We start from the raw sequence: 14,219 nt of genomic DNA, 5'->3' as shown, positions 1-14,219 counted from the left end.
AGCTGGATTGAATACAAACAAGCTTTTGAAAAAACAAACAATTCATAGCTTGAGGTGTAAACACGTTTGTTTCTCTGAAAGGCCAGAGGCAACAAGAACAGTCATGCTGTACTCATCTCTCAAGAGCTGACGCCGCTTTGCTCTTTTTAGTTTAGTGCCTATTTTTAGGCCTTTCCATCCAGCCTACCTGTGAAATTGCCTCGTAGTGGCAACAATGAGGAGGCAGCTTGTGAGAGCAGAGGTTTAAACAAACACTAAAATGGTTTCGCTTGTAACGAAACATTAGTAACGGCATGTGTGAACAAGTCCCCTGCATGGTAATTACATGCTGACATTGTCTGAGCATTTGTTCAGTGGAGGTTGTGGCATTCCCCTGTATTCCAGGTTTCTACAGATTACAGTGTTGTATTAAAACCACAGGTCACAGTAAATTACTGGTTGTCTGAACTTTTATCATGAAAAAGATGTTGCTGCACAGATAGTGCCATCTAGTGATGTAAGTTGGAACTGCTTCATTTTATGTATAGAAAGGTTTTGCATGATTTTTTAATGTATAAAGTAAACAGGAAGTCTCCTTGGTGCTCTTTCTCTCCCTGTGTCAATATAGGAACCTGCTCTACGTCTACCCCCAGAGACTAAACTTTGTCAACAGGTTTACATCAGCAAGAAACGTCTCCATCAAAATGCAGTTTATGAGCGGAGAGGACCAAGCCTGCTCTCTGCCTGTGAGTGCTGCGGACCGTGAAGAGATATTTGCTAAATTTGACAAAAAGTGTATTGGATTTAATGACTGGCTGCACTTTTAAAGGTCAATCTTAAATCAATAATAGTCAGGTGTTCATATAGAGAGTCTCTTTCCGATGAACCCCATGGGGCGTCTAAAACTTGCACAACTTTTGGGTGTGTTGGCTGTTTTCACAGTCTTCAACAGTTTTACAAGAAAATACAACTTTCTTGTCTTGCAAAATTATCTTTTAAATTGACAAACATCATATGCGTGATTCATGCCGCAATTCAAACAGGATCAAAAAATTTACGTTGACTACCGTTCATGTTTTTTTGGAATAAGGTCCCATGGTGGTCCACCGGAATGAGCGGGACTTTTTCTCTCTATGAACATTAAATACGTTTTTGCTTGCTGTAATTATTCCTCTTTTTCATATTGACCATTACGAGATGACCTCCTAATGTGCTTTCAATGCAAGTGATGCGGAACAAAATCCACAGTCGTCGTTTTGTGCAAAAAAGTATTCAAAAGTTTATCTGAAGTTTATCTTGTACCTTTAATTTGTGTTTTCCCCCCCCCCTGTCCATTCTCAGGTCATTTTTGGGAAATCAGGTGGCCCTGAATTTTTACAGGAAGTGTACACCCCTGTTACCTACCATAACAAGCAAGTACACATTATTGAGTTTCATTATACTGTTTGTTGAAATGACAAAAAGAAGCTATCACAGTCTGTCTTATTTTCTTTCTCTGACTCTCGCTTGTGGTTTCCCCTGTTGTCCTCATCCCTCCCCCTCCATCCTCACCCATCCCTCTTCTCCTCTGTGTTGCTTCCTTTGTTACTCCCTACTTCCCTATCATCAGGTCCCCAGACTTCTATGAGGAAGTGAAGCTGGCTCTTCCAGCCCGTCTGACAGAGAGACATCACTTGCTGTTCACCTTCTACCACATCAGCTGCCAGCAGAAACAGAACCAGAGCGGCAGCTGTGAGACGTTCATTGGACACTCTGTGAGATTTTGTCCTTTACTACCAACCATATTTCTAAATGTACAAAAGTGCTGGCATGCTAATATTAGCATTTACCACGAAGCACTGCTCTGCCTAATTACATCCTGGATTACATGCCAGGAGACTCTAACACAGAAGCAAAAAATGTTTTTTGTAAGCAAACCCACAAATTAAACAAGATGCTGCAGTGTATGAATTAATTTAATATTGAATACAAGTTAATATTCTTTTTCTAAACTGACAACGTAGAACATTATCTAAAGTTTAAGTGCATATATCTTATATACTTATTGTTCACTTTTCATCTAGTGGCTGCCCATGTTGAATAATGACCGACTGCAGACTGGTCAGTTCTGTCTGCCCATTCTCTTGGAGAAACTACCTGCCAACTATTCACTGCACACGCCTGAGGTATGCACATCTATTATTTATATATATTTAACATTTATGTTTACATTTTAGACATACATTCCGCACGGCCATATCTGTGGAGGACAGAACCTGCAAAAATCAAAAATAAATGAACAAATAAACTCGATAAATAAATAAATGTCATTAAATATACAAAAAATAATATTAAAATAAATCTAGCCATTAATTAACTGATACAATGTGACATAAACGGATATTTCTGTTTTAATTTGCTTCTTTGTATTTCTGACCTTATTTATTAATTTTTCTGTTAAATTTTCCCCTTTATTTATTCATGTCTTTATTTGTGTTAATTTTAAAATGTATTTATTTATTTTTGCATTTATTTATTTATATATTTTTTATATTTATTTTTAAATGTATTTATTTATTTTTTATTTATGTATGCACGATTTTCTCTTTGCATTTCAATGCTTATTTATTTCCCCAAACTTATTTATTTTTGTATTCTATTTTTATACATTTCTTTACACATTTCTTTTTACATTTCTTTATGCATTTCTGCGTCATTATGCAAATGAGGGGCTAATTAAGCAAATTAAAACAGAAATCAGTTTGTCACATTTGATCTATTAATTAATGGCTACATTTATTTTTAATAATATTTTTGCTGGATTTAATGACATATTTATTTATTTATTGAGTAATTTATTTATTTATTCATTTATTTTATATTTGTTGATTTTTGGCAGGATCTGTTCTCCATATGTATCATGCTACTGTATGTAAAGGATCAAAAAAGGCTTAGAGGGCCATAGACATATGAAAGACTGAACACCGACATGGAAGACACACGGTTATGTTTTCTGTGTCTTTGCTGTGTAGAAACTTCCTGCTCAGAACCTCAAGTGGATGGAGAGTCATAAAGGACTTTTCAACCTTGAGGTCCAGGCTGTGTCGTCTGTACACACACAGGTGAGTGGTTACACAAACAAACACAAACACAACAATAGAGGTGGAAGAAATACTCCGATCCTTTACCTAAGTAAAAGTAGAAATACCACAGTCTAAAAATACTCTGTTACAAGTAAAAGTCCTGAATTCAAAATGTTACTTAAGTAAAAGTACAGAAGTATTAACATAAAAACATACTTAAAGTACCATAAGTAAAAGTACTCATTATGCAGAATGGCTTCTTTTAAAAGTATTACATTACTATAAAATGTTATATTCTGTTTTTATCACTAAGGACTACAAGTAAGAGCATTTTAATATTGTAGTTTGTCAATGTGGAGCCATGATACTTTGTTTACTACGGGGTAGTAGATTAGTAGCACTGCATCATATCAGAGAAACGTATATTTTTTTAAAGAAAATGTAAATAGTAACTATATGTTTTACATAAATGTGATGGAGTAAAAGTACAATGTTGGGGCGCCACTGTAGCTCACCTGGTAGAGCGAGCACCCCATGTACCAAAGCTGAGTCCTTATGGCAGCAGCCCAGGGTTTGAATCCGACCTGTGGCCCTCTGCTGCATGTCATCCCCTCTCTCTCTCCCTTTCATAACCATCTCTCTCTCACTATCAATAAAGGCATTAAAAAAAGCCCAAAAAATAATCTAAAAAAAAGTTATTTAAAAAGTACAATGTTTCCCTCTGTAATGTAGTGGATTAGAAGTATAAAGTAGCAGAACATGGAACTACTAAAGTAAAGTACAAGTATGTCACAATTGTACTGTACTTGAGTAAAAGTACTTAGTTACCTTCCACCACTACACAACAACGCGGCAACTGTCCTTTTTGCTTACCCTTGCTTCTCTTATTATCATCAATGCACACATACACATAACACAAATGTCCACTCTGCTGTAGTAAGACATCCACCCTGGAGCATTACATGCACCCTGTCTTCTTACACTTGTTTCTCTGTCCGTCTCTTTCATTGTCCTACTTCCGCTACAAGTACCAGACGGTAACAAATCCTCCCTTTTCTGTACCAGGACAACCACCTGGAGCGTTTCTTCACCCTCTGCCACGCCCTGGAGGGTGGAGCTACGTTCCCGTTGCGGGTCAGGGATGAGAAGATTCCAGAGAACAAGCTGGAACACGAGCTGAAGCTTAGCATCATCTCCCTGTCCTCCTCCAGTTTAGAGCCGCTGGTCCTCTTCCTCCATCTGGTGCTGGATAAACTCTTCACCCTCATCATGCAGCCCATGGTCATCGCTGGCCAGACTGGTGAGGAGTTAGCTTGACTCAAACAACTGAATAAAGTCACTGGTGCTCATATGGCACCTCACACACTTTTGGAAAGTCCTAGTTTTTTTATTTTTATTTTTATTTTATCAATCAAATACTCATTTCTTAGGAAGGAAGTCAAATATCCCCTCGCTCCAGCTTCTCTGAATCTGAAGGTTTGCTGCTCTTTGGTTTTGTATCATTGAACACTGGGTTTAGGACCGTTGGTCAGACCAAACAAGACATTTGAAAATGACACCTTGGGCTCTGAGAACTTCTGATTTGGTATTTTTTCAGTATTTTTTTACATTTAATTGACTACATTATTTTTTACTTGACTCACTTAGACCATACATGTAGTCTGTTCTCCAAGATACAGAATCATTTCATCGTAAAATAACAAAGAAGAAGCCAGAGAACATGCCATGACATAGTCATAAATCGAAAAGCAATATTATTATGTGAGGGAAAAGGAAAAAATAAATAAATAAAAGGATATTAAATAAAGAAAAAGAAGAAAAGGAAGTGAATAAATAAAATAAAAGCATGTGGAAACAACCAAACAAACACAAATGTTATTATTATTATTATTAATACTACTACTAATAATAATGGTAAGTAATTGAGTAGAAAATAAATTGATATTCTTTAAAATAATAATAATCATCATGATCATAAAAAGAAAATGCATAGTTTTATAATAAAATAAATATTAACAAATTAATAGGTAGATGAATGGTGATTGTGAGGCAGAACTAGAAGGAGGGGCTATAGCAGTGTTTCCCAAACCAATACATTTTCTGTTGATCAACTACTATTAATCAACTAATCGTTTTAGCGCTAGTTGAATGCTTGTAATATGCAGTCTAATGTAATTCAGTTTTTAAGACCAAGGAGCAATAGCGTATCATTTTTCATGATAATATTTTGGATGATATTTTGGCTCATTGGATTATTGATATTATAACTAACATTTTTGCATGCATGTTTATGTCTGTGTCCAACAGCCAATCTGGCCCAGATAGCCTTCGAATCAGTGGTGTCTATTGTCAACAGTCTTCATAACAGTCAGGAGCTGATCAGGGATCAGCAGGGTAGGAACAGCCTCTTGGCGACGTACCTTTACTGGGTGTTTCGTCTGCCTGATCCCCCTCGAGACGCGCAGAATACAGGTAATGATTTATAAGCATGACTTTGCTTACTTTTTGTAATTTTTCCTTTGATTACATTTGCTGTGATTGATCTTTTTTGTGTGTCCATGGGGCCTGTGTTCAGATTCAGGGAGTATACCATCTGCAGAGAGCCGTTACAGCACCATGGGTCGGGCCACAGCAGCCACAGTTGGCTCCATGCTTCTCCAATCCAGAATTCGCAGCAGCAGCAACCCTGACATCCCCGCTCCACACACTTCTGCTGAAGATGCTGAGGTCAACGAAATCCTCTCTGCCAAGGTACAGAGGGTTTGCCCTAACCAAATCTCCCGAAATCTTTGTAAAACCTTACAAAACTTTCATTTGCAGGATTTTAGTGTCAAATAAATTAAGCTCAGTTTTGGAAGTTTTCTAACTCCAGAAATAATAATATCCATAATAACATCCTCTTAGCATGGATTTAAAAAGTTTGTGATATAAACCTGTAAAAAAAATGTCCCCAATTGTCACTGAAAGTCCTTTTCACCAGGCCAATGTATGGTTTTATATATTTGACAAACTACGTACACACACACATTGCAGTATGTAAATATCCCAGCATGCTTCCCCATACACACAAAACAGTCATTTGCTATTTGTCCCTACAGTACATTAGGTATTCTAATAGGCCACAAGACGCCCACTCTAATGAATACATCCATCACGTTCAATGTGATGGAACCTGTGTGTTTCTGTCTGCAGGGCCACAACCATCCAGGCAGCCGCATGTCCACCATTCTGGACTTGAACAACCACCAGAACTCCACAGGAAGCACCAGACCCTCCAACAGAAAGGTAAAAAAGTTCTCCCTTCCTTTAACTTTTTCCTCACTATCATGTTATATGAGATAACACACCGCAGGTTCCTGATTAACGTTTGGAGCATCTTGTTGCAGACATTTTTTATTTTTCCATTTAACCTTTTTTCAAACCGGTCATCTCATTGGGACATAGGGTCTCACTCTCAAGAGAGAAGACACAACAGCAATACGACACAAGGACAGGATATTCATAGAAAGACAAAATAGAACACAAATCATAAAAATGATAAGTGCAAAAGTGCCATAGTAGAACAATGTACAAGAGCAAACCCTACAGATGCTCTCTCCAGATTTCTGAAAAATATTTGCATTTTAAAGGTACAGTTTGTAGGATTTGACGACATCTGATGTCGCTGTTAAGAAGCATTTCTGAAAGTTACAAATAGTCCCTTTAATGAGAAATTATTAAATATTAATTGATGTATTCTATTCCACTGAGACTTATTCAAATTCACAAATTGAAACTGTGTTATACAATAGCATGTTAGTAGTGATGCACAGTGAGATGAGAAAGAGGAAAGAGGAGATGGAGACAATGAATGGCATGACATGAAGCATCAGTCAGATTAACTCTTAGTGTGTTTAACCTTTAATATAGCTATTAATAAATCTTCTGTACTGTAGTCTAATATAGCCGAGTTATAGCAGAGATCTGGTTTTTAACTTAGGAGCAGATGTTTGAGAAGTCCAGATGATTTAAATTGACACATGCTTCTAATTAAGTTTTTTGTGGTCTTAGTTTAATATGGTAATAAATTATATTTTAGAATGGATTTAATTACTGTTTATATTCATAACATTCATTTACAATGTGCAGACACTATATTGACCTAAAAATCAATGAATGGAATATTGATATAAGTAGCATAACTGGTTGCATTTGATTTATAGGACATAGAAACATAGTTTATTGTCTTATATTTGACCTAAAAAAGAAAACTTCTCTGGAGAATTCTACTTACTTACTGTTAGGATTATACATGCATTCAACAGTACTCTGACTTTTAACATCTCACTGCTCAGTTTAATACGAAGAGCTTTCCATCACCAGTTTCCTCTGGTTACCACCGGGTGGCAGTGTGACACTGACAACACCAGCACTGTGGTTGTTTGAATTTTGGTCAGCGTTTTTTCTTGGTGAAAGCTCAGACAGTAATCAAAATGAATTCATACTGATATTCACTATAATACTTGCAGATGCTCTGTTTAATAAAATATGCTTTATACCATTAGCTACCAAAGAGAGACTGCTGTTTCTCACCACACTGCGTCTATTTTCTCTCTTGCAGCAGTTTCATGAGGAGTTGGCCCTGCAGATGGTCGTCAGCACCGGGGTCTGCAGAGAGAACGCATATAAATACGCCTGGTTCTTCTTTGAGCTGCTGGTCAGTGTGCTTCTTTTATGAATTTACAGAGGGTGGTTTTTGATTGACACTTAGCTCTAAGAGAAAAAGCAAGGACTTCTTAGGGTGTTAATGGTAAATGGATGAAGTAATAAAAATGACTCACACCAAACAATACATGACCTCGTGGCCGCACACCTTAAAAGATAAATGATGCTTTTATTGTGTGGTGAACAAAAGGGGATTTTGAAATCACTCTAGCCTGTAATTTATCATGCCGCTTGACAATTTATCACTCTTTTGGAGTTTTGGAAGTGTATCATCACTCACATTCACTCTCATCCCTTCAATTCATCTCACTTATTTATGTTTCTACCGTCAATAACTTCACTAAAGGATGCTCACTTTAAATAATAAAAGGCATCTTTTTTATTATTTGAATGAAAAATGAGGATAGAAGGTGATGATAAATAATAAGACGTCGCTCTTTTATAATCAGGTCACCGGGTTTTTTATTTTAATTAGCTTCACATCTTTCGGGTTACTTGACAAATTATTGATTTACATGCACATTCATCTCTCTCGCTTTCAATTAACATGCATTTCCGTGCGTTTCCCTCTTTTGTTTTCATCTGATGATTCACATTTGTTATGTGTACGTGTTGACGTGTGATTGCTCAAACAGGTGAAAAGCATGGCTCAGCATGTGTCTCATCTCGACAAGGACAGCGTCCCTCGGAGAAGCCGCTTCTCTGACCGATTTAAAGATGACATCACCACCATTGTCGCTGTGGTTACGGCTGAAATTGGGTTCATCCTTGTCAAACAACAAAAGGTGAGGAATATAATGATGATGACAATACATTTTACTCATCAATATTTCAGTGTAACGTAGTCCACCCCGCTGCATCTGTGTTCCTCCTGTTCTCCTGGGTCGGCTAGAAGCAGCTTCAGCCTCGGTGTACATGTTGCCAGTGTCCTCCAAGCAACAGGGAGTTAGAAGTGCTAATTATATTTGCCTCTGCGGTATCAAAAGCTCAGCTTTCGCAGCTAGATGCTTGGCGAGATCCACTCAGTGCAGCTTACTGATTGCTGTTTGTTGATTGTTGTTGTTTTAGGAAGTAGAGCAAGCAGAGAAAGTCAACATCAGCCTGGCCTTCTTCCTCTACGACCTGCTGTCTCTCATGGACCGAGGATTTGTCTTTCAGCTGGTGAAAAACTACTGCAACCAGGTAGAGTAACACTGATTACAAACCAACGACATTTAATATGTGTCTTTAAATACATTAATTTAGTAGTAGATCATGGAATACACATGTTGAGACTAATTTCACTCCATACTTCCATGAGTATTAATGTGTCCTTTTCCTGAAACAGTTTCCACAACATTTTATTTACCTTCTGTATATGTTTTGAAGTATTCTCAAATATTAATTGATTATTTTTTGCTCTATTTTCCTTCTAGATGGCAACTAAGAGTATGTCAATGCCAACATTGATCAGCATGCGTCTGGAGTTTCTGCGAATCCTGTGCAGTCATGAGCACTACCTCAACCTGAGCCTCTTCTTCAGCAGCCCTGCCTCCGCCCCCGCCTCACCATGTCCATCTATCTCCTCACAGGTCTGCCCACTCGTCAGTCAAAATCTGCACTTCTGTATGCGTGTAATACTGCCGTTTGTTTCATCGTTGTTTATTTTAGTTTATTTATACAGCTGCAATAAATGAGCAGTGTAAATGTTTGAGCCTTCATGCTTTTACATTTGCCATTTAAGAGAAAACTAGGAAAATAGAAATACAAGGAGTTCTAAGGAGAATTAAAAAGGGGAGTTTGGGGAGTCATTAGATAGAGTAGATGAGATTAGATGGGATTCAGTTTAAAAGAGCTGTTTAAAAAGTACTTTGCTTTGCCTTAAGGAAAGATCCTATCCTATTTCATTGTGTCTGTCACTCCTTCATTTCGTCTCTCCATTCAGAGTTCCAGCTCGTGTAGTTTCCAGGAGCAGCAGAGGATCTTGGCGCTGTTTGAGCTTTCTCAGGAATTCAAGCAGCAGCACTACCTCACCGGTCTGCTGCTCACAGAGCTCAGTGCCGCCCTGGACATGGAGTCAGAGGGGTATGGAAATATAAACACCTTAAAGATGTTACCTCCTTATTATTACAAAACTGCCATGCAAGTTATATCTGCTCTCCTTCAAAGCACAAATCGAAGAAAGTTACAGATTCAGGCATGTTTGCTCACTAGGGGTGAAAGAAAATATCGATTCAGAGGAGTATCGTGATATTATGTTGTGCGATACTGTATCGAGTCTCCAAAACACTGTATTGATTTTAAATTAACCCCCTGAATGTTTTGTAATTTTAGTTACTGGCATCATATGAAACTAGTAAACCTAGACTATAGATTAAACCTAGAATCCATTGGCACCAACCATGTCACACTAGCTTGTCGCGAAGGAGGCTAAATAACACTCTAAACTTAGGCTAAATTTTGGTGAGGAAAAACTGGCATGGCCATTTTCAAAGGGGTCTCTTGACCTCTGACCTCTGACCTCAAGATATGTGAATGAAAATGGGTTCTATGGGTACCCACAAGTCTCCCCTTTACAGAAATGCCCACTTTATGATAATCACATGCAGTTTGGGGCAAAAACCATGCAGTTTTTGAATGCAGTATAAATATGTTATTTTTGCCTATTCTAAAATGGTTTATTTCTGGTGTGTTCTTTATACTATGACAGTTTTCCTAAAATTAAATTGAAACCCTTTTAAAATGTATATGTGTGTTCACAGGGGAAAGGTCCAGAGAAGGGCCATCAATGCCATCTACAGCCTGCTGTGCTCCCATGATCTCGACCATCGCTGTAATAAACCTGAGGTCAGAGCCAAGGTGGCTGCTCTCTACCTCTCCTTGGTGGGGATTATCATCGACTCCACCAACTATCTGGACTTCACTGGTATATACACTGTATATTCAATTATATGCACTTGAAGTCCTTTTTCATCCATGAAGTTTGGTCATCTTATTTCTCGCATAGACATAGACACATATATTACATACTGTATTATTCATGATAGATTAACTCTCAAAAGTTACATTTTGTAACCATAAATCCAACAATATTGTGCGTATAGTTGTGCACAAACAAAGAGTTGGTGATATGGTCAACTTGCTGCCTCTCTGAGAAGCCTATTTAATTTACACAGTGGAATTGATTCTTTGTCTTTACTGAAGAGCTCAGTTTATGAGTTTCCTCTAATTATCAATATATCATACCCACTGCTTTGTACAGAAGCCCTGAGAGGCAAGTGATATATTTGTATTTATTTTTTATCAGGATCATTTTTCTGTGTTTGTTGTTGTAATACTCATTTTGGCCACAAGAGGCTGAAGTGCACCACTATCATGTGCTAAATGGGACTAAAGGTAAATAACCATCTCTGTACCCATCGGCTATCGGTCTGATGACGGATAAGCCTTTGGGGTCAAGGGGCTATGTTTCTGGGTGTCGCCAGTAGATATCCAGGCCAAGACCTCCTTTTCTGTGCGCTGCCCTTGCCTACTGATTCTACATGTGAAGGCAGAATCTGTTTATAAAGATTACGAAAAACATGTGAATGCTTTTAGCCCTATTTATATGGCAGCTCCCGTACCTGGGATATTTTGGCTTCACTTTTGTGCAGTGGGAGGAAGTGGAGACGTGTCATCCATCTATATATACAGTCTATGGTTTCCACAGATGGAAGTACAGAAGTAACTTAGAAAAATGATCCTGGCAAAACCTTTTTTTTTCCACCTGTTTTTAAGTCATAAACACAGGAGAGAAAACAATTTAGATCAGACTTAGAAAATGGATCAGCGTAATTTTTTTTTTTACTTGCCTCTCAACGCTTCTGCAGTTTTGTAACTGTATTTTGTACAAGTTTTATTTTATCTACCAGTATTTTAACTATATTTCTTTGTTATATATTGTGTGGTATGTAGTAGTTCATCAAGCACATGTTAGTGCTTGATTCCTAAGTCTAATTTAACTCTAATAAAGACTCGGTAGTTTCAAAAGTTTTGCACAGTAATGGCTGTAATTTAAATCCTGAGTGCTCCAGTCCTCTCTTCTTCTGCATATTTGATCCCCGTTTGTCTCCGTAGTTTCTGACACGCGCGGCGGGAAAAACAAGACGGGCGGACCTGAGGATGACCTTGAAAATGTCCCACCCATCAATCAGTCTGTTGCCATGGCGATTGCCGGGAACCCCTTCAACACGCTGGGACGGAATGCTCTCGTTTCCATGGCATCCATGGTAAAATTCTGTAATAATTTCTTAATGATGAGATGATAACTGGGTTTAGTGTGCTTTCCATTATTTTTAAAAGTTCAAAAGTGCATGTACGTGTGATTGTAGCTGTGAGTATTCTGCCTCCTAACAGGTGAGCTGCACTGTGAGGTAGATTGATTAGCTGTCAGAGCCACACACACACTTCATCCATCCTGAAAAATCACACGCACACACACTCACACACACACGTCTGCGGGAGATGGTTTATGGGAAGGCATTGCCATCATAAGTGAACAGGGCCGCTCTCCCTGACAAACACATCCATCAAGTGTAGCTACAGCAACAACACAGGCACTAAAACTGAACGCTGCCATTCTCTCTCCCTTTCTCTGCCTCTTTCCCAGAGATGAATCAGTCCCTTTTGTATGTTGTTACATGAAATACTGTTGTGGAAAAACTGATTTTCACACAACTGAGCCATCGGCCTGGTATCCATCACAAATCCAAACACAGTGCTTGTTCCACATTTTCAGGCAGTTCCTCTTCAAACAATGTTAGCAACAGCAATGTTTTTTTTGTTTTTTATATACATGAAGCACATTTTCAAATAAACAAGTGATGTTTTTGATTATAAGCTACAAATATTTGACGTGTGGTTCTGGTGAGCTTCACTCAGTTCTGCTGTGAAACAGAGACCTGGAAACCAGGTTCTTGGTGGGACACCTAGAGCACTAGGAGGTTAATGGCTACATTTATCAAAGCTGCCACACAGTGAAGCAGCAGTAGCCCTCTATAGTAGCGATTCATCATCACACGAATGAAGGTAAATTAATCTGCAGTAGATTTAACGCCTATTAAGATGGTGGAAGAGAACCATACTTCACTAGGAGTGGAAAGAAGTGGCCAGCCATGTTTGTGGTTTGGAGGAGCTCGTGAATGATACACTGTTAGTTTGTTATATACACTGTTATGATTCAATGGGTAGAGCAGGAGACCACCACTGACAGTGTTATGGGTGTGTTTCTTAGTGAGGGTCAGCTATCATAGAAATATATGAATTCATTGTGTTGTGAAGCAGTGGTTCCCAACCTTTTTCCTGTGAGGGACCCCTTTTCTATCATTTAGTAAACTGACGACCCCTGACTAAGTGACATTTTATGGATATTTCATATTATATTCATTGCATAACAGTACCAATACAAAATAACTGATAAAATGTACAATTAACCCAAATAGTGAATGCAATAAATGCAGGAAGTTTGTGTAGAGCAGATTATTTCCTGTGAATATTGCATCAGAGATGAGCTTTCTTGTTATTTTTAGGAACTTTTAATTGAAATCTATGTATTATGGTTTTATTTTTAACAATAATTCATAAGCTTCTTTTCTGACAAATCCAGTGTTTTCTTCTCCCTGATGCTTGGCCATTGTTCTATTAGCTGTTGTTATTTTATACTTTTCTAATTATTACATTTTTTTTTTTTTTTTACTTCTGAACACACTGGAATCCTCTTTTGTATGCATCCCTTTATAATTTTTTCTGGTAGGTAATTTCTCGGTAATCCCTCTGGCAGCACATACAGCAGATGCATGTATGGGCGTTTGTGTGTATGTTTCTGAGTGAGTGCAGATGATCTTTGTCTTCAGCGAGAGCTACATTTAACCGTATCATACTGCATGTCTCTCTCTCTCTCTCTCTCCTCTCCTCCCCATAGCAAGGTAAATCCGTAGCCACCCTGGCAGCGGACACAAGTCGCCACCTGTTGGTGTGTTTCCTGTGGGTGATGAAGAACGCTGATAGGAGTCTGATTCAGCGCTGGACTATAGATATGCCTCCCTCCCAGCTCAACAAGCTGCTGGAGCTCCTCACTATCTGTGTGTCCTGCTTCGAGTACGGGGTCAGTTTGCTCATTTATCAACTTGTTTTGTATCAGTGCAGTTGTTTGAAATCATTTTATGTTTATATAAATACAGATTGAAACTTTGCATCAGGGATGACATCTGTATTTATTATACAGAATTAAATGCAAAGTATTTACTACAAAAGCTTCTAACTGTATGCACTTGTTTGTATCTGGTGAATATGTGTTTGTAGGGAAAGCAGAGCAGTGACAAAGTGAGCACCCAGGCCTTACAGAAATCACAGCAGGCCAAGCTGCAGCTGGAGGAAGCCCTGCTGAGAGGAATGGGAGCCCGCGGGGAGATGATGAAACGAGTTGGAGGTATTGTATTTCCTTGTGCTTTAAGGAAT

At 38.3% G+C, this 14,219-nt stretch overlaps 1 protein-coding gene across 3 annotated transcripts in view; it reads left to right on the top strand.

Annotated features, from left to right (window-relative positions):
* dock8 (dedicator of cytokinesis 8) overlaps window positions 1-14,219 on the top strand; it is a 73,706-nt gene that overhangs the window by 34,724 nt on the left and 24,763 nt on the right. For 2 of the 3 annotated variants that reach the window (XM_074637662.1, XM_074637664.1), the window contains 18 exons: window positions 608-725; window positions 1,321-1,391; window positions 1,589-1,733; window positions 2,043-2,144; window positions 2,991-3,080; window positions 4,107-4,341; window positions 5,349-5,513; window positions 5,617-5,792; window positions 6,234-6,326; window positions 7,642-7,737; window positions 8,381-8,530; window positions 8,814-8,927; window positions 9,161-9,316; window positions 9,670-9,809; window positions 10,487-10,650; window positions 11,841-11,992; window positions 13,684-13,866; window positions 14,064-14,190. In XM_074637662.1, coding sequence (XP_074493763.1) covers window positions 608-725; window positions 1,321-1,391; window positions 1,589-1,733; window positions 2,043-2,144; window positions 2,991-3,080; window positions 4,107-4,341; window positions 5,349-5,513; window positions 5,617-5,792; window positions 6,234-6,326; window positions 7,642-7,737; window positions 8,381-8,530; window positions 8,814-8,927; window positions 9,161-9,316; window positions 9,670-9,809; window positions 10,487-10,650; window positions 11,841-11,992; window positions 13,684-13,866; window positions 14,064-14,190 — 2,477 coding nt within the window. The remainder of the gene's footprint in view (window positions 1-607; window positions 726-1,320; window positions 1,392-1,588; window positions 1,734-2,042; window positions 2,145-2,990; window positions 3,081-4,106; window positions 4,342-5,348; window positions 5,514-5,616; window positions 5,793-6,233; window positions 6,327-7,641; window positions 7,738-8,380; window positions 8,531-8,813; window positions 8,928-9,160; window positions 9,317-9,669; window positions 9,810-10,486; window positions 10,651-11,840; window positions 11,993-13,683; window positions 13,867-14,063; window positions 14,191-14,219) is intronic. The other variant, XM_074637663.1, reaches the window with a different exon arrangement.

This window comes from Sebastes fasciatus, chromosome 6, assembly GCF_043250625.1.
Source record: "Sebastes fasciatus isolate fSebFas1 chromosome 6, fSebFas1.pri, whole genome shotgun sequence".
Taxonomy (NCBI): domain Eukaryota; kingdom Metazoa; phylum Chordata; class Actinopteri; order Perciformes; family Sebastidae; genus Sebastes; species Sebastes fasciatus.
The sequence above is the reverse complement of the archived record's forward strand: the minus strand, read 5'-3'. Positions and strand labels throughout refer to the sequence as shown.